The sequence below is a fragment of the Oxyura jamaicensis genome, chromosome Z (genome assembly GCF_011077185.1).
Source record: "Oxyura jamaicensis isolate SHBP4307 breed ruddy duck chromosome Z, BPBGC_Ojam_1.0, whole genome shotgun sequence".
NCBI lineage: Eukaryota > Metazoa > Chordata > Aves > Anseriformes > Anatidae > Oxyura > Oxyura jamaicensis.
The window spans coordinates 52,188,718-52,213,512 of record NC_048926.1 but is presented as its reverse complement, the minus strand read 5'-3'; the positions used below and the strand labels follow the sequence as shown (position 1 = coordinate 52,213,512).

Sequence of the window (24,795 nt, the reverse complement as noted above, 5' to 3'; positions counted from 1 at the left end):
CCCCCCCCCCCCCCGCCGCCCCTTTCCCGAGGCTCCGGGAGGGACCAGCCGCCCCCGGCCGTGCCTTGCCGAGCGCAGTTTCCCCTCGGCGGTGCCGCTTTGTGGTCGCCGGATCCGGCTCCTCTCCCCCTCTGCCCCCTCTTTCCCAGCTTCGAGGGGGGAAAAGTCCGCCCGCTGTCCCAGATGACTCATCGCAGGGATGACTTTTTGCGAGCCAGCCCTTCAGACAGGGGATCTCTTCCCTTTCTGCGTGTTTTATTTATTTATTTATTTTTAATTACATATATATATTTAACGAGGGGCTCCGTCCTTCCCATGCGAAACGCTGCAGCGAGCCGTCCGGTGGACGTCCTTCCTTGGCACAGCAGCACTGCGAGAGGCAGGCGATGAGCCTGCTGGCGTGTGTCGGGGGGGTGGGAGGGGGTCTGAGGGGGGATTGTGGATCTGCCAGGCCCCTGCAGCAGGCTGCCGGGGCAGCCCGTGGGGTCGGTGCCGTGGAGGTCTGCTCAAACCACGGCAGTAAACAGCTGTCAGGAGTGGCGCAAGTGAAGACTTGGAGCACCGCGAGCGAGTTTGATGTTCGCAAGCAATGTTTTGAAGTCCTTTCTGGCCTTATCTTCCGCGATTCCCACCCAGATCGCTATTCCTAAGTGTTTAGCAGGCCCTTTCTGGGTGTTCTGTATGAATCTGAATCGCCGTTCCGTGTTCTGTTCTGCCCTTAAACGAAAACGCAGGCTCCCTTGTGGGTAACGCTACACCAAAAGCAGGAGAAAGAGAGGATTTTCACTCCCTGTCCTGTTCAGAGGTTTCATGTAACTAATCTTGTTTTCCAGCGAAATTTGCGTTCCCCTGCCACATCTCGTGATGTTAATAGTGTGCTGCCGAACCTGTCATTTGCTTTCCCTGTGTGTGGCGAGATGTGGTACAGTAATTGACCTTAGCATCCCGTATATGTAACTGAGCTATAAACAATGGTTGACTGTTTAATTCCTTAACCGTGAGCAATTGTGCATTTCCTCGGGAAAGCCAAATCAAAGGCTGCTTGCTGAATATTTTACAAGCAACAGTTTCGACTGGCATATTGTTTGCAGAGATCGTTCTACCAATGGTACAACACTGCATTACAGTCTAACGTCTGTCTTCTCCTCCCTTTATCATTAACAATAGAGGTTGGCTTCCTCATCTAGCCTTGCCTTTTATTTTCCCCTTTCCTTATTTCCTCCGAAGCTCTCCTTGAGCAGGGTTCCACCAGACGTTCCTTCATGTTGCCTCACTTCTTATTTCTACCTGTTTAGCTTCATCTTATTCTTTGATGTACAGTCATCACGATTCTTCACCCTCATTCCTTATGACTTTATCAAGTTGATTTCTCATTAAGTTTATTCTTCAGCTCCCTAGCCTGTTTGATCTTCATCTGCTAATCCTCATTTTTGCTTCTGAGAGAGGTGATTACTTCTGTTGTGACTTTGCCAGCCATTTTCTTGTTTAGTTACTGCATCTCCCAAGTCCTTTCTCATGACTGCCACCTCCTCATCTCATTTACATTATTGCACATACCTGTGACTGGTTGTTGAGCCAGGTGGATTTCTTTAATGTCTTCCTCCTGTCTTATATTTCATACTCAACTGTCTATTTTTTTTTCTGATTCATTTCCCAGTTCCTTTGCTTTGCAAGCTGTCAGGAGCTCTGCCTTAGGCTTTTTCCTGTATCTCTTTCCCTGCAGAACCTAAAGGTTTCCAAAAAAAACACAACTGGAATTGGCACGTTTACCTTTGGATTCTCACGTTTGATTGAGCCTGGCCCCAAAGTCCCATTCATTCCATTTTAACTCCACATGTGTGTGTTTTTACCTTTTTCTGGCACCATATTCCATACCTAATTTTATTTTGAGTTACTGTCCTCCATCTGTAAAACTGACAGTCAACTCTAGTCTGCTTCCCTTCTTTTCCAAACTCGTGGAACATAAAATCTGAATCCGTTGTTGTACATTTTTTCCTCTTGCTTCGTACTAACTTCTTCCAATACTATTTGTGTGCTGAGCTGCGATTTACTTCATTAAGCTCTCCTCATACTCTTCTGGCCAAGTTCAAAGGCTTCCCCTCCCTGGCCTCTGTGGCTTTTGGTACTGCCAATAATTCTCGACATCTTGATGTTGTATTCTTGCAGAGCTTCTGTGAAACTGTCCTGTTCTTACTCTTCACTTCCAAATACGTTCTGACTGTTATCTTAAAGGAGGCTGTAGCGAGGTGGGGGTTGGTCTATTCTCCCATGTGCCTGGTGACAGGACAAGGGGAATGGGCTAAAATTGTGCCAGGGGAGGTTTAGGTTGGATATTAGGAAGAACTTCTTTAGAAAGGGTTGTTAGGCATTGGACTGGGCTTCCCAGGGAAGTGGTTGGGTCAACATCCCTAGAGGACTTTCAGAGACGTTTAGATGTAGAGCTTAGTGATATGGGTTAGTGGAGGACTTGTTAGTGTTAGGTCAGAGGTTGGACTTGGTGATCTTGGAGGTCTCTTCCAACGTAGGTGATTCTGTGATTTTTTTCTTCCCTGCAGCTGTGTGTGCTTGTATTTCCAGTTGTTTTCTGTTTTTTTCCCCTGACAAATCAATTAAACATTTGTGATCTGAATCATGCACTTGAAAAATATCTGCATGATTATTTAAAAACCTGTGTTAAAAAAAATCACACTCTTAAAAGCACATAACAAGAATAGAGCATGATTACTGTATATCCCTAGATTTTTTTATATATCATATTCTTTATGGAATCATAGAATGGTTTGGGTTGGAAGGGATCTTAAAGACCATCTAATTCCAATGCCCTGCCATGGGCAGGGACACCTCCCACCAGACCAGGTTGCCCAAAGCCCCATCTGACCTGGCCTTGAATACTTCTAGGGATGGAGCATCCACAGCTTCTCAGGTAACTCGTTCCAGTGACTCACCACCCTCAGAGTAAAGAATATCTTCCTTATATCTGATCTAAATCTACCCTCTTTTAGGTTTGAACCCTTACTCCTTGTTCTATCACTGCACCCCCTGACAAAAGGTCCCTCCCCAGCTTTCCCGTAGGCCCCCTTTAGGTACTGGAAGGCCACTGTAAGGTTTACCCAGAGCCTTCTCTTCTCCAAGCTGAACAACCCCAACTCCCTCAGCCTGTCTTCATAGGAGAGCTGCTCCAGACCTTTGATCACCCTCATGGCCCTCCTCTGAACTCGTTCTAATAGGTTTAGTTTCATTGAAGCAGAAAATTCAAGTTTGCAGTTGAGTTGCAGTATTATTCTCTTTCCTTTCTTTCTGGTCTTCTCCTTCACCAGTGGTGTTTTCTGCTATCTCATTGTATTAGTCCATGATAAACTGGATTTGCAGAAGGTACTGTAAGAGTTCGTCAGTCCCATCTCATCATAATGTCAGGCGCTGCTGTAAATCTGTTTGACTGATGTAAACCATACATGTTTTATATATATATATATATATATTTAAGTAAGCAACCTTTCTTTAATTGGGATTGCTCCACTGGTCTGGTTTATAGCACAGCTCCACAAAGTTAGCATTGTTACATATGGGAGTCAGAAATTCATAGTTTATGAAGTGGAACAAGGGAACAAGTTGTGGGAAGAAGTGGACCTCCTCAAACTACTTTTTCTTGGAGTACTTTGATACGGAATCTTTTCTCTATTCCTTCTCTTCTATAGACAAATTGAAGAGGCTGACTGTAGTAGTTCCAAGGTATTTGCTTTGGCATGGTGTTATAGGACCAAGTAAATTTACTGGGGCCTTGCTGTTTGTGTTGGGTCTGGGAAATAACTCTATTGTTTTTTGTTGTTGTTTTAACCCGGACATCTTTCTGTGCTATAAGCTTAATCCAAGTTATTTGTGAAAGGAACTTCAAACCTTGCTGGAAACTGGAGGTGCAAGTGAGGAGAACAAAGCACGTGTAATTCTTGATGGTTTTGGTGGTGGCCTTGTTTTTTACAAGACCAAAAGACCTTTCCATTGTAAAAGAAAAAGAAGACAGATCGTCCATTAACTTTCCATTAAGCACCTGCTATCAAAGCATCACAGAATAAATGTAGAATTCCTAGCTTTTAAAGTATTTTCGTAGTTCTGGTGATGTTTAATTCTCCTGTGAGGTGTTACCTAAAATACCTACCATTAATTGCACTTCATCCCCATAGCTTTGTCAGAGGTTCTTACCCTTAGATTTCTTCATATAAGGGGCACCAAACCATGCCTGTTTCATTGTGGACATGGATCTGGTGAAGGAAGAAGACCAGCTGAGTAACAGTGTTGATGAGCAGAAGCAGAATGAGTAGGGAGTTCTGCTTTCACCAGCTATAAGGTTTAGTTTCCCTTTCAACACCTTGACACCAGGTGAAGCCTCTGGCAAGCAGTACGAAGGATGAAGCATACAAGCAGGACTGAGAACAGAATAAATCAGAAATCAGTCAAGTACCTCATGGAGCTCTTTACTTTCTTTTTTTCTTTCTTTCTTTTTTTCTTTCTTTTTTTTTTTTCTTTTCTGCTGTATTTCTGGTCTGTGAACTCTACTCACTTCCTGTGAAGGAAGCATCAGGTGTATATTTTACAAATGGTGTCACAAGCAACTGTACAATATGTGCGAATGATTCCTTTTGATCTTAGCACAGAAGGAAATACTATAACTACAGAGCTACTTGTGAATACTCTTCTTCAAATTCATTGAGTGATGTCAGTTACTTTTGAAGTTTAGACTGTTTCTCAGTTGTGTCAGAACTTAAAAGTTGTAAGTAACACATCATTTCCTTTTGCTTTGTGAGACAGATAACTCAGACTGGCTTTTTTTTTTTTGGCACTTCAAAAATGAATTCTTGGATTAAGAGCAAGCATGGAACGTTGCATCCTTACAAGACAATTCTTCTGCAAAGTGAGAGTGATTTTAGAAAGGATTAATTATCTTGCATCGTTAATAGTAAATGTTAAATTAAAAGCTTATGTTACAGTAATCTAACTGGCATCTAGATTGCTGTCAGCAATCAGACTTGTAGGTTGATAATCATAAGGGTGTATTCAGCATCGTGCAACTGACAACTTTTATTTTTCGTGATGAAGAAATGACACTGTGGTTATGTGGGGAAGTTGTCAGCTGTCTTCAAGCTGTTAGTTCTAAAAGGGTTCTTTGTGCTAACTATGCATGCCTTTTTTTCTCGTAATTATAATTTTTGTTCAGGTGGACTTCAGTGGCTTTGTGAAAATCAAAACTTGCAGAAAAAAAGATAGAAACCATGTGTTTTGTTATTGTGTGTTTGAATCTTTCTCACCTGAAGAAGCTGGGCATTTGTGTAAATCTTATGGTTTGCTTCTAAAAACCACTTACACAGAGTGTTGCCAGATTAATTCTACCCACTGATTAAACTGATTTGCAAATTTTTACCTATAAAATCATGGAATATCCCAAGTTGGAAGGAATCCACAAGGATCATCAAGTCCAGCTCCTGGTTGCACCCCCCCAAAAATCAAACCATATGTCTGAATCAAACCTATATTTGATGAAACTAAGTGGAGAGTTTTTTTATGCATAAATTTCAGGGAGCAGGTCTGTGTTGGTGAATAAATTAGAGGGCTCTTCTAAGTCTTCCAATCACTTTAAACTTTTACAGATTTATGAATACATCTCATTGCATTTAATGGCCTCTTATCCCTAGATTGCCTTCCCTCCCCCCATTTTTTTTTAAGTCTTAGGTAAGCAAATTTGTAATGTGGAATGAAAGTGTATGATTGTATACAAACAACCTCAAGAATGTTTTAAGTAGAACAAAGAGTTAAAATTCAAAACCTTTCTTTTTGAAGTTCAGCTTTCTAGTCTTAAGATTAATTTTCTCTGCTTTAGTATGATTTCAATGCCCAGTCTGCAATGTACTGCAAGAATGGGAGATGACTGCAGCACATAGGAGGGCTGAGATTCTGGCTTGCCTGTTACATGACAGTTTCTAGCTGGAGCTGTTTTAACCAGTAATACTGCTAGAATAAAGTGGAGCGTCGTGGCAAACAGAATGCAGTGACTTGCGCCTGATATCCTCTCTTAATAAATGTGATATAGCTACGCAGCTGTTTACAGCGCAAATGAACTCTGGACTGGATTTTTTTTTTTCATTGGAACCACTGTTGCTGTTCTCCAGATGCATAATTTTACTGAGGAAGGGAACTCTGAATATCCTATTGAGGTCTGTAGAAACAAAACAGGAAACCCATTAAAGTGTTTTGTTCAAGGTCATTATCATCGTGTCCTGGGAATGCTTTTTCAGGCTCCCCCTAGTTTGTTATGAAGAACTGCAGAATAATTGCCTGCGTACAAGGAAGTGTGCGTATGTGATAAAGTAAGTGCTAGATACATTATTTCCCTTTTTGTTCTCCCTCCTTTCTTTCTTCCATAAATCATTTAGAGCCTTCTTAGCATTAGTTCTTATTAGTCTAATGCTCTTTAAATGTCTTCAGGCGCTGACTGACCTCTTACTGTAATCCTGAGTGGTTTTTGTTCTTGTTATGCTAGAATTTTGGACCTGTTAAGTCAGGATTTTTTACTGAGGAAGCTATGTAAGCTCAAGGTTCTCCTGATCTCCATTAGAGGAAACTGGTGCTGCTGCTATCTTTTAGATATGGTTGAATATGCATATTGGTTTCTCCATTTCCATTATAGCTCAGTCTTTCAGCTTTTGTATGCAGTGATGTGGAATAAAATAGGTGGCCAGTGAATGTAAGAGTTAGTGCCTGGTGTTCAGTGTAGTGTCACAATTTTTTTTCAGGATCATGCTTGTGTTGACACGTGCTAATATGAGCCTCTAAATTCACAGAAACCTCTGCCAAGTAGCCCTTTGCTTTTGAACCGTAGGATGCTCTTCTGTAACGACTGCAACTGCAATACAAAAATACATGATTTTATGATTTTCTGTTGACAGCTCTGTTTGAATGTGGGATGAATTTTGAAAGAATACTTAGCAAACTGCTATCAGTGCCTCTAGTATATGGTAACATCATTTTTCACAACAGTATTCTACAGGCAATGAGCTCTTAAAAAGTTGTGTTGGTTTTGGCCTTGAATCCTAGCTTTAGACAATTCAGAAAGGACTAAGTTCTTTTAGAGCAAATTACTTACCACAGACAGACAGAATGCACAGAAACAGGGGCAGCATTTTCTGTGGAATGTCCTGAGTTTTCTATGGAGCCCCGCTCATGTGGGGCTTCTACCGTGTTATTTCTTCTGTTGCCAGTGACACGTCGTGGCAAAGCTAGCTTGTTTGGAAGGAAAGGGCATGCTGTAGTTAGACAAAATTTTACTAGTCCAAAGTGTGAAAAAAAAAATAAAATAATAATTTAGGACTTGCAGTCTCATAGCAAAAATAAAATCTGAGGATCTGCTTGATTGATGTACACATAGAAAATTCAGCATGGATGAAATAACTTTTTAGGTGTAAAATATCATTAAACATGTTTCTTTTTATTGATAATCATCAATAGAGAACTATGGGAATAGGAAACATTCATTGAAATACATGTTTTAATAATCTGAAAAAATATTTCTGTCATATTTGTGCAGTGTTCTTATTTATTACTGCTTTCAAATAAGCACTTAACTAAGTGTAATGAAGAGAAGAAACAAGAACTAAATACTCTGAGGGTTAAAAGCTGAGCTTTTATCTCCAGATGGCCTTATTTCTTAACTTCAAAATATCAGCAGGTGTGCTGATCGTGCTGGCTCTTTTTTAAGCAGCTGTGTTATGTTGCAAGATAAATATTTAAGTTGTAGACCTGATGGAAGTGATGTCACAAAGGGAATTTTAGAAGCAGTGTTAAATATGACTGAAATGATGTGCTAGGTGATATACAATGCAGCATATGTCAGATTCATAAGTGAAGTCTTCAAGTACGAATTTTCAGTGTAAACATCTTGATATTGCACCATCAGTAATACTCTAAGTGCTGTCTTACGTACTTTCAATTTCATTTACATTATGTTGAAAACTCGTAAATATTGTGTGGGGTGTATGGGATCATTAACGAAGTAGCAGGTGCGGAAACACTGAATTGGAGAAGCACAGTATAAGTTCATTACCTTTTGGTCGATAACTCTGAAGTAGTATCACACGTTCAGAACCCTTTTTCTTTTCCTAGCAGGAGCTCAGAGCTTTGTACTTAAAAGAGCCGATGCATCTTTTTGGTGGACGAGGTCTTGGAGAATGACTTGTGATGTGGAGCCATTAGGCAGATAAGCACGTGGGTGCCAAAAGTTCAGCTAGCATCTATTTTCCAGTATAATGAAAAACAAAGCATTTTTGAATGAGATTAGAGGGGACTTTCCACAGAAATGGGCATTAAGCACCACCATGACTTGCACAATCTGTAACACAGTCCTGTTTGGAATGGCCCGGAGGTGTTTGTGTCGACTTGCTGTCAGGAGAATGGAAACGTTGTGGAGGACGCATTGATAGAACACATTTATTATCAAAAAATAGTATTTTATTTTAGAGAGAGCTGCCACTTGTGGCTGTGCATGCACCTTCTGTAACACAGTAACATGCTCTTTTGCCCCTGGAAGCGGGAGGCCTAGTCTCAGTTCTGTAAGTCTGGGGCAATCCAAGACTCCTCTCTACCACCTGGGGAATGCTATTGGCAGGCCTTTCTGAGTGGGAGCCTTGCAAACAGGGGTAGACCCAGAATTTTTTCATGTTTTTGCTTATGGAGGTGTTTTTATTGAGGCAGTGTGGCTCATTCTTCCAGTGAACTGGTATAGCTTAGTAGAATAAAAGTCTGGTTTTGCTGGTGCGCATTCCTACTCTAGTAATGGAGGAGTACCAACAAATAGCTGTGTAATAAATCAGTTGTAATGGGAACCTGGGGGAATGGCCAGAATCCACGTTAAGCTGTAGTGTGGCCTGCCGTGTGCTGCTGTTAGGTATTTTATCTGAACTCTTTTAAGGAATGGTCAGGAAATCTGTAGGCAATGTTGAGCATTTTAATCAGTTCTGGGGTTCCTTTAATAAACAGTAAGATAGTTGATGAAATTGTGTACTGCAGATAGTTTTAACACTCCAAGACTTTGCTTTGGCAGTGCACATTCATCACAAGAAAATCTTATGTAGAGAGCTAATTTACTTGAAATAATTCTCAGAAGTTTGTATATGTGGTTCCCTACATATGCGAGCATTTTTATTTTTCAGGAACTGAATCATCCAATCTTCAAAGTAATACAAGAGCCTAAAATAATTATAGGCTTCATTCCCCCTAGTGGTAACAAACACTAGCCTTCGTATTGGAATTGCCAGGGACTCTAGGCTCAGTTTGTTTTTTGTGAAGGCTTTAGAAAATGACCATATTTTTTCCTTTGCTCTCAGTATGAATCCTTTTGTGCTGTATGTTAACAGGTTAGAAGCTGTCTAATGCTTTTGTTTGCAAAAGTGAAATGATTTGCTAGACCTTAATTTCATATTCTGATGTTTTACATACTTGCTCATACACAGCCAATTTAGTAGAAAATGACTGATCTGCAGACAAATCCTCTGTTTTTTATGAAGTAGTTTCTGACTCATGATGTTTTTACTGGGATGCACTTCTACACCTGTAACTGGTAACAGCGTTGTGGTCAAATATAATTCAGGTACAGCATACCAGTTCCCTTATTCACTGCAGTTTAACATTCATTATGAAGGGAGAGGTGACTGGATACTTCACTTACTGATGTCAAAATGATGCTGCTGACTTCTTTCTTGGTTTTGGCCTCCAAGCATAATCTACGGACATCCCTAAGCTATTAATGGAGTCAGGGCTCATCTCCCCTTCCTCTTGAGGTTCTAGAAGTAGGATCTGTTCAGAGAAGTGGAAGAAGTTGTATTAGGACAACGTACAGTTGTTGCTCGTTCTTGTAAGCAGATGAACAGTGTAGAAAGGTGTGCCATACCTTGGACACAAAGGTGCCATGCTCTCTGGTAAACCAGACGATTACATTCTTGCAGTGATTTTTTTTTTTGTCAAGTAGTAAATCGTGTTTCTCCGTTTACATAGGTGGCATGCATCGCAGTAAATGAAAGCATGTGAATGGGACTGTTTTTTTTAGCTCATAAAGAGATGTAAAATGATTAAAGAACCATCTCTTTAAATGACTGTTAGGAACCACTGAAAAATGTTTCAAGAACTTTTGTTTTTGTTTTTTGTTTTTTTTTTTTGGCAGTGTAGGGATGTTTCCATAATGTAAACTTGCAGTTTTAAATTTAGCTTGCTGGACACCTTCTGTACATGACACATTTTTGGTAGCAACCTCTTTAACCTGTCTGGACCCTTTCTGAAGGAGAACTCAGGAGTGGGCTATGCCTCAGGCTCCATTTTGTGCCATGCACAGTGCAGCAATGGGCTCAGCAGTTCTGGACATCCAACTTGCACTGTGGGTGAAGAATGGCCATATCTGTATTCACTGTGCAATTTGAATAAGCTGAGTGCTCCTCATGGAATTGGTTGAACCTCAGGTGCTTCATCAGAACCAGTGTTCCTTGTAGGAAATTTGGCTCTGCAGAACTTAATGGCAGTTTGCCACAAAAGATCCTTGTCAAGATAGTATCCTTTTTGCCTCCAAGCACTGCGTATTAATTTTGTGTGTGTTCTGGGGCTGTTTATCTCCTGTGTAGATAGATACATAGCTACACAGTCATTTCTGAATTCCTTGATTTACAAACACAGATGTGGTTTCCAACAGCAGTCATCTCCTGCGGTGAGGTACAGTTGCACATACTCTGAATCCAGATGCTACAGAAAAGTGATAAAGCAACAGGGAATTTGAAAGGGATGAAGTTAGATGAAGGTGGTTCTTAGGCTGGGGTTTTGTAACACGTAGTCTTTAACTGCCATGTCACTAATCATATCCCTGAGGATTTTTAAAAGACCAATAAAGACTATCCTTTCATTTAGAAAGGAAAAAAAAAAAAGGAAATACTTACAACCCAATAATTTTAAGTTGAAAACCCCAGAATTTTCAGTACCCCCTTAGCATTATTGGAAGTGGTTAGAAAGGATAACTGTGAATATTCCAAATTTTTATATAGTGACTCTGCAGAGCAATAAAAATACTAAATTAATTATAGCTATTTGAAAAGTTCATGTATGCAATCCTTTTGCAATAATTTTGACAGTTGGTAATGTATGTTTAAATAAAAACTTTGGAACAAATTACACACGTTTCATTCCTTCAGAAAAGTACTTTTTCTCCCCCAGATAAGTCTTAAAATTGTTGACCTAGCTTCAGCCAGCTTGCCAGTGATAGCTAATTTGGCAGTGTTGGTTAATTCAAAGCTATTATAGTCCTGTGAATTAATGAAAGATTGAGGTCAAACTGTTGCTGCAGAGAAAGGGGATGTAGCAAGAGCCGTGTTATTCTTAGATATCAGAAATCCTGAACAAGAAAGAAAAAAAAAAGGGGGGGGGGGGGGAACAAAATAAGGAATTGTTTCTACTGCTGGAAGCACAACGATAACAACTTTCACTGTGTGTTACATATAGGAGGATGTGATGTAGTACTGTGTAGAAAGTGCAAAGGAAATCAAACGTAACTAGTTCCATGCCTTCCAGAACTACTGATTTTTTTATTTTTTTTATTTTAAAGCTAGTTTCTGTGTGTTAAAGCAAGATAAAAGTATGTCACCTTCAAAAAACAGAAGTCACAGACACCGTTTTGAGGAACAAACTGGAGTTCAGATATTCATCTATGGCGGTGTTTGTAGCCAGCAGCCCAACAACAGTTCTGTGGAAGTTGTGTTTTAAATGTTACTTTCCTAGTTTGATATCAACATCCTTCTAGGGGAGAAATCTTCGTAAAGGGTGTGCAGTTGCTGTCGTCACTGAGATACCCGAAGCTTGGACGGTGGATGTGACAGAGCAGGGAGACTAGGGGCCAGAAGGGGTCTAAAAAATTCAGTCTGTGTTTATGAGAGAGTGGAAGGGTGGATTTATTTTGGGAATTTATCCAGTCTTTAAGGAAAGGTCAAACAATTACAGAATGTGAATGGTGAAAGCAGTGGTGCATTTTCTGCACATGAGGTGTGTGTCTGTCATTAATGTAACCCAACAAAAGTTTCAGAAGAGCAGTGAAATCAGTCCAGTCTGGTTCGGTCTGAAAAGTCACATCCTTAAAGCAAGGAGTGAGCTGCTAAGGGAACTGGGCCAACTGCTGAAGTGCCTGAGAATGCTAGGATCTAAAAGCCTGCATAAATCCAGGCCTGATTGTTTAAAGAGATGAGTCAAAATGCCTTGTCTTGTATTCAGTATCGAATAGAAAAATAAGTGGCCATTTTGAAGTGTAGGAAATGTGAAAGCTTATTCTCGATGCCTGCAAATGGGTAGCTGGTTGTTTTGCAGCATCTTCATGTTTTACTAGAACTGGGTTAAAGGTAAAAGAAAACTAAAAGAAAAATGGTTGCTTTCTACAAGGGAATGTCAAAATGTTTTCTGTACATGTGTTTTAAAATTATTTCAACTTGTCTCTCTTATTTTCTGTTATTTTTGTCTTCAAGTGGAACTGAATTAAACCAAATGCTGAAGTAGAAGAACAATTGGTCACTATGCTTTATCTAACATGACTTACAAGTGGAAGTAATGAATAATCTGTTTGTGGTTTTGGTATTGGTTTTGGGTCTTCCAAGGGCTCTGGGGAGCCTTCTCTTGAACCAGAATAGCCTATCTCACAATCGATACCTCATGAAGTTTGATTTTGCTTACTATGGACGTTGCTTTAAAATGTTGTCTTTGTAAGGCTTTGTTAACACTGTGTTTGGTAGTCCTGGAATTAGACTGGTAGTTTGGAAGATTGCTCTTCCTCATGACTAATGTATCTTCGTATCTTTCTATGGGATTTTGATGGAACTCCCTTCATCCTGGGTCTTTTCTGGGGTTTGTTTTTGGATGAAAAAATGTGAGGTTTTTCCCTCTTTCTTCCTTTTTTTCTTTTTTTTTTTTTTGACCTTAACTACCCAATCTTTAACTAAGCTGTCTGTATTCTTATAACCTATGCTAATCAGAGTAGTTCTGTACTTTTCAGTTGCTATGTTAAGCCTCCTAGCTAAAATAACCTAGAATCTTACCACTCCATGTCCTCTTCAAACAGTGGGTATATTTAGATTTCTTCCTCCTGTCTTTCTCACGAGATGCAAATTCCTCTCCTGATGGCAAATTCTGTTGTTATCCTGATCCTGTTGACATCTTTGCTACTTAACCACAAGCTTGATTACCCATATATATATATATATATATATATATATATATATATATGTAATCCTGCAGATGTTCTTGACTTGGCTTCCTGGTTCAGTCATGTTACTCCCAAATTGCCCATTAAACACACAAATGTCTTATGCAAAGAAAGTCTTTGATGCCTAATTTTTATTATACAAACAGCTTCTGTGCTGTTTTTTTTTTTTTTTTTCTTTCTTTCTTTCTTCAGACCATGTCAGGGAAGTTAATGTCCTGGGCATCTATTATGTCTATTTTTAATGATTCTTTGTATTCTCTGTAATTTCTCGTATCTGTATTCTTTGCCTGATGGGCTTCATTTTTACACTTTTTATGTGCACTTAACATTTGTGTTGCACTCTGGTTGGACAGATGAGTGCTTCTATGGTAGCCTCAAGTACAGTGATTACAATGATTACACACTCATTTGGAGTCTTAAGTAAATAACTCTTAACCTCTAAAATCAGCACTGAATAGCTGTTAGGGTCAGGCAAATGTTCTCCACTTGCACATTTATGTTGGAGAGCGCTCTGTTGCACACAATCCTCTGAAAACACTCCTGATCCTATGTTGTAGTGGTGTGCAGGTAGCATAGCGTAAATTATAAAAGCTCTGTTTGAAGAGAAAAAAAAATAAATCAAATTATTTTTTATTAAAAATATTTATCCTGTATTTAACTTTCTTGCATTGTCAAATGTGGAAGAGTCTTAATCTGCCTAGAGGAGAGGTGGGAATCCATTTAGGATTGCAGGCAAAGCACGTCTAGTAAAATTTTGATGGGATTTCATTTAAAATGGAGACAAAGCATGGTTTCCAGATGAAAGAACAAGCAACACTTGTTAGAGTTTGTGTTGACCATAGGTTGACAATTTCTGTCGCCTAAGCATGCGTATCAGTCAATGTCTGAGTAATTACCTATGTGTGCAACGGGAGCTGCCACTAGAGAGACCTAGACACCAGCATCAAAGATGAAGATTAAGGGGTGTAAAGCAATGGAAGAAGATTCAGTGGAGATCCAGAGTACAAGGAAGCAACTGAAAAGGAAATGGCAAATAGATACTGGCAGCTAGCTTGTGTCGTGCCAAACTCAGGACAGAAGACAGGAGAACCTAGTGGAGAAGGACACTGTTCTAAAGATGTCATTTCTCACCATGTTAGTTTGATGGGTGGTTAAATTGCCAGTTCATAAGTATCTACTGCCTTTTGAGGCAAATTTCTTACTTAAAATACCTTCCTTAATGCTTTTTTTCCTTTTTTGTTTGTTTATTTGTTTTGTTTTTAATAGAAACTAACGTTTTGGAGTCAAGTAACGAATACAGACACAAACTGAATTTACTTGTTGAAGTAAAAATTGTAGTCCACTTAGTAAATGAAATGGGTTAGTTACGGTAACTGTGACAAGTCAGACAACCTAAATTGCCAGAGCTATTCCAGAAGATGTCCAGTGGCTTTTAAAAATCCTATTAAAAGATTTTGTTTGCAGATGGTACAGAGCGGATAAAACAAACAAAAAAACACCACGCCACCCTGTCAATCATAGTGTGCTGCCTCTTTTGTCAAGGGCAGCTTACTCTTAGGTGGAGCGAGAGCTGAAATTTTTCTTTACTGTTTATAAATAAAAGTAAATCTCTAAAATATCCAGGGTTCTTGGTGTGGATTTAGGAATATGAAGCTTTACATATTTTATGCAATTCTATTTATGCTAATTAAAGCAATATAAATGCCACAATCTTGCTGTAAATGTTAAGTGTGAATAGCGTGTTAGTTCTAAGTGCGAACTCGCCAGGATCAGGAGACAGTTTTATTGAATGAGTGTAGTAGAGTGCATAATGTGACCTTTTAGCACCTCTCACTAGTGATTATTGAGTAAAATAGGAAGAAGTTTGGCTGTTCAGAACTCGGTGAATTTATGCAATGTGAATTAACAATATAAACACGTATATCTGCCAGTGGAGCTTCCTTAATATAAGACTGCAAAAATAGGACGGAATTCCCAAATGAAAAGCCAGACTGTTCAGCAAACTGCTTTTTGATATATTGTGCATGCAGGATTTCTTTCATATGGTATGCCGTTTGTAGTTTCCTAATGGTATTATCGTAAAGATTGCTTTGTATTTGTGAGTTAACAACAACAACAACAAAAAGTGATGAATACCAAAAGACATTTGCTCGCATCACAAAAGTTACGTGCTACAGCTTCTTAATTAATTAATTAATTAAACTCTGCAAAAATACCGGAGATAGAATGGTTGGATGAAATGTCAACAGCACTTGTTCTGATTCGGTATTGATATTTACTGCCCTGTCAACTAAGTCTTGAAGATGCTTCAGAGTCTTGGGAGGAAAAGAAGTCTAAAATTTGAATAGCTAACCCTTTATGGATCTGTTTCTGACGAGAGCCGTTGTGTATGCTCCCTTCCTCAATCTGCTTTTCTTCCAAAGTGAGTGTTTTTCAGGTCTTGATAGAAATGTGTGAACAGTAAGTACTTGAGAATTAACTGAAATGGATTGTCTGTGCAACTCTGTATTTTAAAAAGTAGCTAAGATTGATATTACTGTTATAATATCCACATTTTAATATGGTGTCTAGTTTCGCGCTGCAGTGAGTGTTCATTCTTTTTTTGTAGAAATGGTTCTTTTCTTGAAGTAGTGTTTTTTAAAAACTGTATTGCCTAGACAGCAAAATGACTATTCCTTCTGTCTAGACAGCAAAAAGACTTTATTTCAGTAGTGTATGCACACCTGTTTTACCTCATGAGCAGCAAACAATTTGAATTGCTTACCACTGCCTGTTTATTTGCTATATTGCAAAGAATAAACAGCTCTCGACATCATTGAGTGTTTCAACCTTTTAATACAACACTTTCCTTTATGACACCTGGGCAATACTGACTAGGGATTTCTTTGCCGAAGTGTTATGCTCAGCTGCCTCTTGACGGATAGAAAAAATGTTCCTTTAACAGCATTTTATTATATCCTTTCTATATGCATTATACTTGTTAAGCCTGCCAGGAGTGTTTTCAAACTTGAGAGTTTTTGAGAAGTTTAACCTCTTATCCTTTGTGGAAATCAAACTGTTGGAAAGTGCGTGTGGAAAACTATGGTAGCAGATACTGCTGATTCCATGCCATTAGCATCTCTTTCCAGTGAATAAAAAAAAAAAAAACAGGTGAAAGGAACCTGTTTCTTGGATAAAGAACTGTAAATTCCTGGATAAATTACCTGTTTCTTGGGTAAATAAGGCTGTCAGTCTAGCTTCCAATGTAGGCACTTGGTTTCAAGTGTCTTCCATGAGTCTTACTCTTAAGTTTTTTGATCAAGCTACTTCAGTTGTATAACAGATGAAAGCTAGCTCCTGCTATACGTTAATGCGCCAGAGAATTATTTTCTGCCTTGTTTCTATTGAGAATAGGAGACACTTAAATGTTGTTAACCCCATTTCTCTCTTCTCACACAAGAGTTCCAAGCGAGAGTGGAAGCCTCTGGAGGACCACAGCTGCACAGATGTACCATGGCTGCTCTTGTTCATCCTCTTCTGCGTAGGAATGGTGAGTAAAACTCAAAGGATTCAATGAACGTTATGTAGTTGGTGAGTTTGCGTTCGTTAGAAGGTGGTTTTAAAACTCTGTATCCAGTGACTTATTTACTGGGTAAGGTCAACAGGGTATACTGTCGTGGGAGCTCTGAGCTGTAGAACAGAAATGGGTCGTATGCACAGATGAAAAGCCTTTGATAGGGATTCAGAATTTGTTGTTTGTGCCAGTTCTTGCTCCAGCTCCCTTTCCCCTGAAACTCCAGTTTCATTTGTAGGTGATTTTCAGCACTATGAGGTGTCACTTGACTCATGTTCCTTGTGGAAATGGGGATGTCCTGGAAATCATACTTTTGTGTCTGGTAAACAGCTCTGTGAATTACTGTATGCTTTTTGCTAAGAAAAAAATAAAAAAAAGATTGGGTACCCAGCAGCTGACTGTTTGCTTCTTGGAGGCTTACTAGAAGCACCGAATACTAACAACGGTGTTTCTAATGCTACGATGTTTTTATCTGAGTTGTCCTATGTGTTGAAACCCTCACGTTGCTCAAGACAACTTCACAAATCTGTGCACCTTATATTAAAAAATAAACAAATCTCCAAGAGCTGCAGATTGCTGAAAACTAAAAATCAGAGATTCACAGAACAGCTGAAGTTGGAAGGGACCTCTGGAAGTGATCTGGTCCAATCCCCATGCTCGAGCAGGGCCACCTACAGCAGGCACTGCAGGACCTCGTCCAGGTGGCAGAAGCTGCTATGATTTCTTTTTATCTTGTGTTGTTTCATGGACCTGTGTATTCTGTTCTTCTTGAACACAGAATGTCACTGTCTTGTATTGCTGCACTTCATGGAATTTCTTATTTCTATTTTTCCTTAGCTATCTGGGATTTCTGAAGGCTGTCAGCTTTCTCTTTTGCAGTCCCTTAGTCTCTGGTCTATGGAATTCTTAATCCATTGACAAATGTTTTTTTTTTTCTTTTCCTGAAATGTTTGTCATTGGCTGCACTTGAAATGCAAAGATGACATTTTTTTCTTTAAACTATACAAATTATGTTATCACTGTAACATCTGAATATCTTAAAATCTTTAAAAGCACAGTATTTCCTGACAAACGAGCAAGTAGCTTCTGTTGTGGTTGTTTTTCTCCTGCCTGTGTTGTGGATGCTCTCTGGTTACTCAGTCTATACCCACTTGCTCCACCAGTCATAAATTAGCCTGCTGTGGGTTAGCGTCCCAGATTTTCCTGTCTAAGCAATATAGTCTACAAAACAATTATCCAAGTGGGTCAAATAGCCTGTAAGTTAGTGTTCTAGGGGAATGTTCACCTGAAGAGTCAGGTACCATGGTGGACTGGGAGGTCATCTTCACATTATCATATCTTAGATAAGATGTGGGAGGAATTACATAATTTCCCTTACCGTGTGTGTAGGGCGGAAAAAAAAAAAATCAACCAGCCAAAAGCCTGGGTTTTGTGGCATGTAAAATGCTTGCTAGTAAGCCCTTTACGGAACAGCAAGAGATCAAGAAAGTTGAGTGAGTGCTGGAAATCAGCTTTAATTACTACTTGTGATGATAGCCTTTTGCTGACTTTGCCCTTGTTCTCACTTTGAGTATTAAGTCTGTAAGTGCATTAGTGCACTGGCAAGGGAAGGATAATGACCAGCTTGCTGTTGTCTGGGGTTTCTCTACAATGATAGGCTGTCCATCATAAAGATCACTCTCTTGTGTCTTTAGACCTGTAAAACCACCCACATTTTAACTGTTAAATGCAGATTTCATTACCCGTTGTCATCAAGTGTGTATGATCCTGTTGCTCCACACAGGTCTCAGATGGTTTCTTAAATCTTAGCCTGCCTCATCTGTAAAAACAGTTCATTGGTTGTAGTGGAGAGAACCTATGGTTCACTTCTCCCCTGTCAGTGACACCGCAAGACAGCTCGCCATTCTTGTGGAAGCAGTCTCCTGTTCACATCACCGCTGCCTTGACCCTGATTTTGCCAGTGTAAGAACTCTGAACATTCACAGCGAGACCTGCCTGATTTGGGGTGTTTCTCACATTGCCCCGTGTGCCGTTTTGCATTCCCTTGCACTGTATCTCCATCTTTCCTGCATTTGAAGCTGGCATTTGGAACAGTTGGTGCCATCACCTGGCCATTTTCTTCTTTTGCTTTAGAGCAAAAAGATTTCCTTAAAATGAACTTAATGTAAGATAAACCTTGTCATTCTAGCTTATCTTGAAAGCACTAGATTTGAAGAAAGAACAAGTCTTGAAGTAAGGAAATCAGGACGGTCTGGAGTCTTCTAAGACACATAATAACCCTCGAAAACTCCGGCTCTTTTTTTAACTGGCTGCCCTTGGCCTCCCTTCTGTTTCATGCTCCACTTGAAGAGAATATTGTGACTGTAAAAAAAACATCTACAGGATTTTAAACTCTGCTTGGATAATGTACAGTGTTAGATACTTGAGACTTCTTTTTGCCTTGTATTTTGTTTTATAATTGCACAGTAGTTCTCTGTGGATTCTCCAAGTCTTTCTGTCTTTGATCTGAAAGGGTTTTTAAAGAATCTGTGCTTAGAAACAAATGAATTAAACTCATTTTTTCCAGCTGTCAAAGAATATTACTAAATTCTTTTTTTTTTTTTTTTTTTTTTTTTTCCCCAGGGTTTTATCTGTGGCTTTTCAATAGCTACAGGAGCAGCTGCAAGGCTGCTTTCAGGATATGACAGTTATGGAAATATCTGTGGACAGAAAAATGTCAAGGTGGAGGGAATAGTCAACAGTGGTCTGGACCTCACACAGAAGAAGTGAGTATGTGATTCTTAATTCTGCAAACCAGGAAATGCAAAACCTTTCTTCCTTTGAAAGTGGTTTCCAACAAAACGTGAAAAGGAGTATCCCTTTTCCCTACTGGTCCTTCTCCACTGTTCTCACCTGGAGAACAACAATCTTTTATAACATCCATCAAAAGTACTTTGTATGTTGACAGAAGTGTAACACGAGCATAGCTAATTCATTGATAAATGTCCTGTTCTTAGCATTCACTTAATGTGGGATATTGTAGCAGGTCACTGAAGAGTTGCCTTTTTTTAGGGTTTTAAGTATATTATAAGTGTTCTCAGATTTGATAGTAGGCCTATGATATATATGTAGAAATGGTTTGACTGCTGATGTCCTATGGTTAATTTCTGCCATTGAGTTTAGGGGAAATTGGGATATACCTGACACATTAAAATGAGACTTTAAAACTTTAAACCTTGGATTGTAAGTAGGATGTATAAAAGGTGCTCGTGGAGAAGATGCACAAAGCTTTTAATCGACACACAACTCTTAGTAAGCAGTACCATGGGGTAACACACTTAAAGGTCAGAACCAGCAAAGGTATTTGCTGTCTATTGCGAGGAAAAAAAAAATCTTAATACAGTTGTAGTGCTAGAGCTGAGTAACAAGAATTCGAGAGAGAGGGCTCAAAAAACCTCGTGAATGTCTGTTGAGGTCTGCCTGCCAGTCAATGCTCAGAATGCATCTGTACAATTTGTGTAATGTTAGAAAGTAAGCTATTCAGTCTACCCTTAGAATAGTGGTATTAATTGTTATAAAAGATGCCTCGTTTGCTATTTGATTACATCAAAGAGCTAAAAATTATTCAATTTATGAGAATTATATTCTTTTACTTTACACTTTGCTTTCAGATTAGCAGAAAACCCTCTATTTGTGGGGATTATTTTGGAAATATTTCTAATATATGATGGTTTTGAGTTGCCATAATGAAGATTTCTAAATAGCTGATTGTGCTGGGTGTGGCTGGGATGGAGTTAGCTTTCCCTGCAGCAGCCCATACAGAGCTGTGCTCTGCACCTGTGGCTAGAACAGCACTGGTATCACACCAGTGTGTTGTCTTATCAATGAGCAGTGCTGGCACAGCACCAAGGCTCCCTCCATATCCCCCAAAGCCAGCAGGGCAAGAGGTGGGGAAGAGGTGGGGAGGGGACATCACCAGGGCAGCTGGCCTAAAACCGACCAAAGGTCGGATATTCCATACCGTGTGGTGTCACACTCAGCAATAAAAGGTGGGGAAGGGGAAAGAGAGGGATGCCTCTCATCGTGAAAATGTCTGTCCTCCCAAGCAACTGCTCCACACATTGAGACCCTGCTTCCCGGGATGTGGCCAAACATTGCTTGTTGATTGGAAGTAGAGAATTTGTTTTTCTTCCCTCTGTGCTTCTGTGTAGCCTTTCCTTGTTTTTGTTTTCTTTTTTCCTCTCCTTCGTTTTCCTTTAATTAAATGATCCTTTTCTCAACCCAAGAGCTTTTTGTTCCTTTCCAGCATACTTTCTTGTGTTCCTTTTCTTTAGAAGAGGGGGAGTTGAGAGAGCACTTGTGGTGGAGTTCAGCTGCCCAGCTGATTAAAACCACCATGCTGGTTTAAGATTGAATGTTGCTAGGTATTTGGTGTGGTATCAGGAAAATGTAAATTAAATAAAACAGCGTGAACATTTTTACATATTTATTCTGTCAAAGGAATCTTAACCTAATTGCAGCTTTTAGGAGGGTTGAAAAGCTTAAAAGTTATGCAGAAAAAAATTCCTATTGTACTCTGTAAATATTTTAGTGCTTTCTAAAGTCAGGTATATCAGTACGAAATTGTCATTTTTGTGTTGTGAAAGATGATACAAAGTTTAAAATTATCAACATGAACATCTTTACCTTTAGAAAGAAATGATGTCTGTCTTGGTGTGAGAAGGTGGAGAGAAACTCAGGCACTGTATTGAAACACACCAAATAATAGTGTAGTAGTCTCCCTAGAATATGTGTGTCACAGAAATTCGGTCATCGTGAATATAAACATTTTAGCACTGCTAAGTGATTTTCACCTTGTAAAGTCAATGATTGACAGATCGCAAATAGAAATTGAGAAAATTTTAAATGCAGTTAAGACACAGAGCTTGTTGCTTGTCAAGCCAAAGTCCTAGGTTCAAAAGTATATTTTTTTAAAAAAGATATCGTGGCTTGAAGCGTGACTGAAGTGGGTACACTTACATGGGATATCATCATCAGTGGTAAGAGTGAGAGAGAGTCTTCTAGAAAGGCAGATTATTCTATAGCTGTTCACAGTGAAGTGTCTGGTACAGTCAAGGGTACCCATCTTTGGTAGAGGCCAATTCTTATGTAAGCAAGTGATCCTTCCTACTCACGCTCAGTGGCTTTTTATTTTTTTTTTGGCAACTTTTCAGAAGAAACTATCTGCTTTGCATCTGTGTCTAGCAGATGGAGTTCCTGCAGTGTCTGAGGTGCAGTTCATTGGAATATTTCATGCTATTTCATAGGAGTACTTTTCAGACATATGTAAAAGTAAAGTCTTCTTACTGCTCCTTTCTATTTCAGTTTGTGAAGAGAAACGATGGGCTTTAAGCTCTACAAATGTGATTTTTGAAACATAAAGTTACACTCATTTCATTCTGCTTGCGGAGTAATTCTGTCTTCATTTCCGATTTCAAGGCAGAGAAGCTAAATCATCTGTAAAAACAGCATTTCATTCCTTGTAAATGACAGCAACCCATAAAGACTGTAATGAGGAAGTGAAATGTGGTCTGCATGGATATGAAAATCTGGGGGGTAAGGGTAAGGAGCAAGAGTCCTCACAATAGTATGATCTGATCAGTGTACATCAGTTACGCTGACACCAGTGAGGTGAAATGTTGGGAAGGAGGTTTTTACAACATGATCTTGTCAACAAAGAGTGAATCAAGCATCTTTTTATCTTAGAAAGAAAATAACAGCTTTAATAGACTGTGCTCAAGGGTAAGACACAGGATGATAGACCAGCCCTAGTTTAATGAATTCTCATTAAACCTTCCTGCTTTAAATAAGCTTCTTGCTTTTCAGGTTTTGTCACGATGGGGTTAAAAATGCCCATAAATGATGTCCATAGTAGCCAAATACTCAGTCTTATTTTTGATCAGTAGTATTTTGCTGCTTGGGCAGAATCCAGTTAGTGCTGTTCCTCCAAGTATAAGAAGATGTTCATATGCTGCCGCGGAGAACAGTTAGGGTGTTTTCTGCCTTAATAAATGCCTTTGACTCGGGAAAAGGGTTGATTTTTAGCTAGTAAGAAAGCCCAGACAGAGCTTGCAGCATGCATGATGCATGCAGAGAATTTGGTTGAAAGAAACTGTATATGCCCTACATGTCATTTGTTTAGATTGGTTGTGATCATTTAATTCACTTCTCCATTATAGCAATAAGATGCTTGTAAATCACAGTAAATGGTTGTTCTGTAAAGTACTCATTTGCCTATGAAGAGATGCCCTGTGAGCTGACAGAAAATCAATGACACAAATATAAGAATGTACAAAGTACCTGAAGGTAAGATAGGCTTATGTGGTGGTTTTACCCTTCTGGGCAGCTAAAATTCCACTCCAACTGCTCCCTCGCTCTTCCACCTCAATAAAAAGGGGGGGAGAAAATACAATGGGAAGGGCTCAAGGGTTGAGATAAGGACAGGGAGATCACTCACCCGTTATCATCATGGGCAAAACAGACACAGCACAGGAAGATTGGTGTAATGTATGGCCCATCACTAGCCGAACAGAACACTGAGAAACTAAAAGCAAACTAAAAACATCTTCCCCCCCATTCACCCTCTTCCACATCCTCCATCCTCAAGCTTTGGAAGGGAACGGGGAATGGGACATGGTGGCTGCGGTCAGTCCCTGACACTTCGTCTCTGCCAGCCCTTCATGGTCCCTCCCTGCCCCTGCTCCCCGTGGGGTCCCTCCCACGGGATGCCGTCCTTCCCGACCTGAGCCTGCGGGGGCTGCCCACAGGCAGCAGCTCTCCAGGAACTGCTCCCACACGGCTCCGTGCCACAGGCTCCATCCAGCCCCCAGGAGCAAACTGCTCCAGCACGGGTCCCCCACGGGCGGCAGCTCCCCCACACCCCCTGCTCCTGCGTGGGCTCCTCTCCACGGGCTGCAGCTGCAGCCCGGGGCCTGCTCCTGCGGGAGCTCTCCATGGGCCGCAGCCTCCTCCAGGCCACATCCACCTGCTCCAGCGGGGGCTCCTCCACGGGCTGCAGTGTGGAGATCTGCTCCATGTGGGACCCATGGGGTGTCGGGGAACAGCCTGCCCCAGCAGGGGCCTCTCCCTGCACAGGCCGCAGGGGAACTGCTGTTGCCTGCCTGGAGCACCTCCTGCCCTCCTGCTGCACTCCCCTGGGGGCTGCAGGGCTGCTTCTCTCTCCATTTCTCACTCCTCTCTCTCCCAGCTGCTGTTGCCAGCAGGATTTTTGCCTTCCTTCAACCTGCTCTCCCAGAAGCCCACCCAGCGTCACTCCCTGGCCCAGCTCTGGCCAGCAGCAGCTCCCTTTGGAGCCATCTGCAGCTGGCTCTGCTCTGACATGGGGCAGCTGCTGGGCTCTGCTCACAGAGGCCACCCCTGCAGCCCACCCCCTGCTACCAAACCCTTGCCATGGAAACCCAGTACAGCTTGTTTGTATAATTTGCTACAGTGCTTAAAGTAAACTGTTCATGATTCCAGAATCAAGTATGAAGTGTATGAAGTTATGATGCTTTGTCTTTCTCTTTTTACATGGGAAGAAGAGAGAGCTGTATTTTTCATAGTCACAAGTAGGTAATAACTTGTCTAATAAGTAACTAGTCAGGAGTCAAAACTGTTGATGCTGTTTCTAACTTCTGATCTCTTTGAGATTATATTTTGAATTACTTCCCTAGAAATGTGGAATTTTCTTTTAGATGTCTTAAAAAAAAAAAAAAAAGGCTACACTGAAATACGAACTCAGAACAGTAGAAAAACAAAAAGAAGGCAATATATATACATGTAAATTTTTTTGACATATTTTGAAAAATTATGGAGAAGTTCATTTTTAATTTCCTGCCTCAGAATGAACAACTCGATACTGGTGTTATTTTCACATATCGTGACTTTTCAAAAGTTACACAAATACTTTGTCTTTCTCTGTACATATAGGAATTACTTTAATATTAAACATGAACTTAAC

General features: G+C 40.1%; 1 protein-coding gene across 1 annotated transcript in view; it reads left to right on the top strand.

The window, feature by feature from the left end:
* SLC44A1 (solute carrier family 44 member 1) overlaps positions 1 to 24,795 on the top strand; it is a 66,550-nt gene that overhangs the window by 274 nt on the left and 41,481 nt on the right. The window contains exons 2-3 of the mRNA XM_035310196.1: positions 16,704 to 16,793; positions 19,440 to 19,582. Coding sequence (XP_035166087.1) covers positions 16,704 to 16,793; positions 19,440 to 19,582 — 233 coding nt within the window. The remainder of the gene's footprint in view (positions 1 to 16,703; positions 16,794 to 19,439; positions 19,583 to 24,795) is intronic.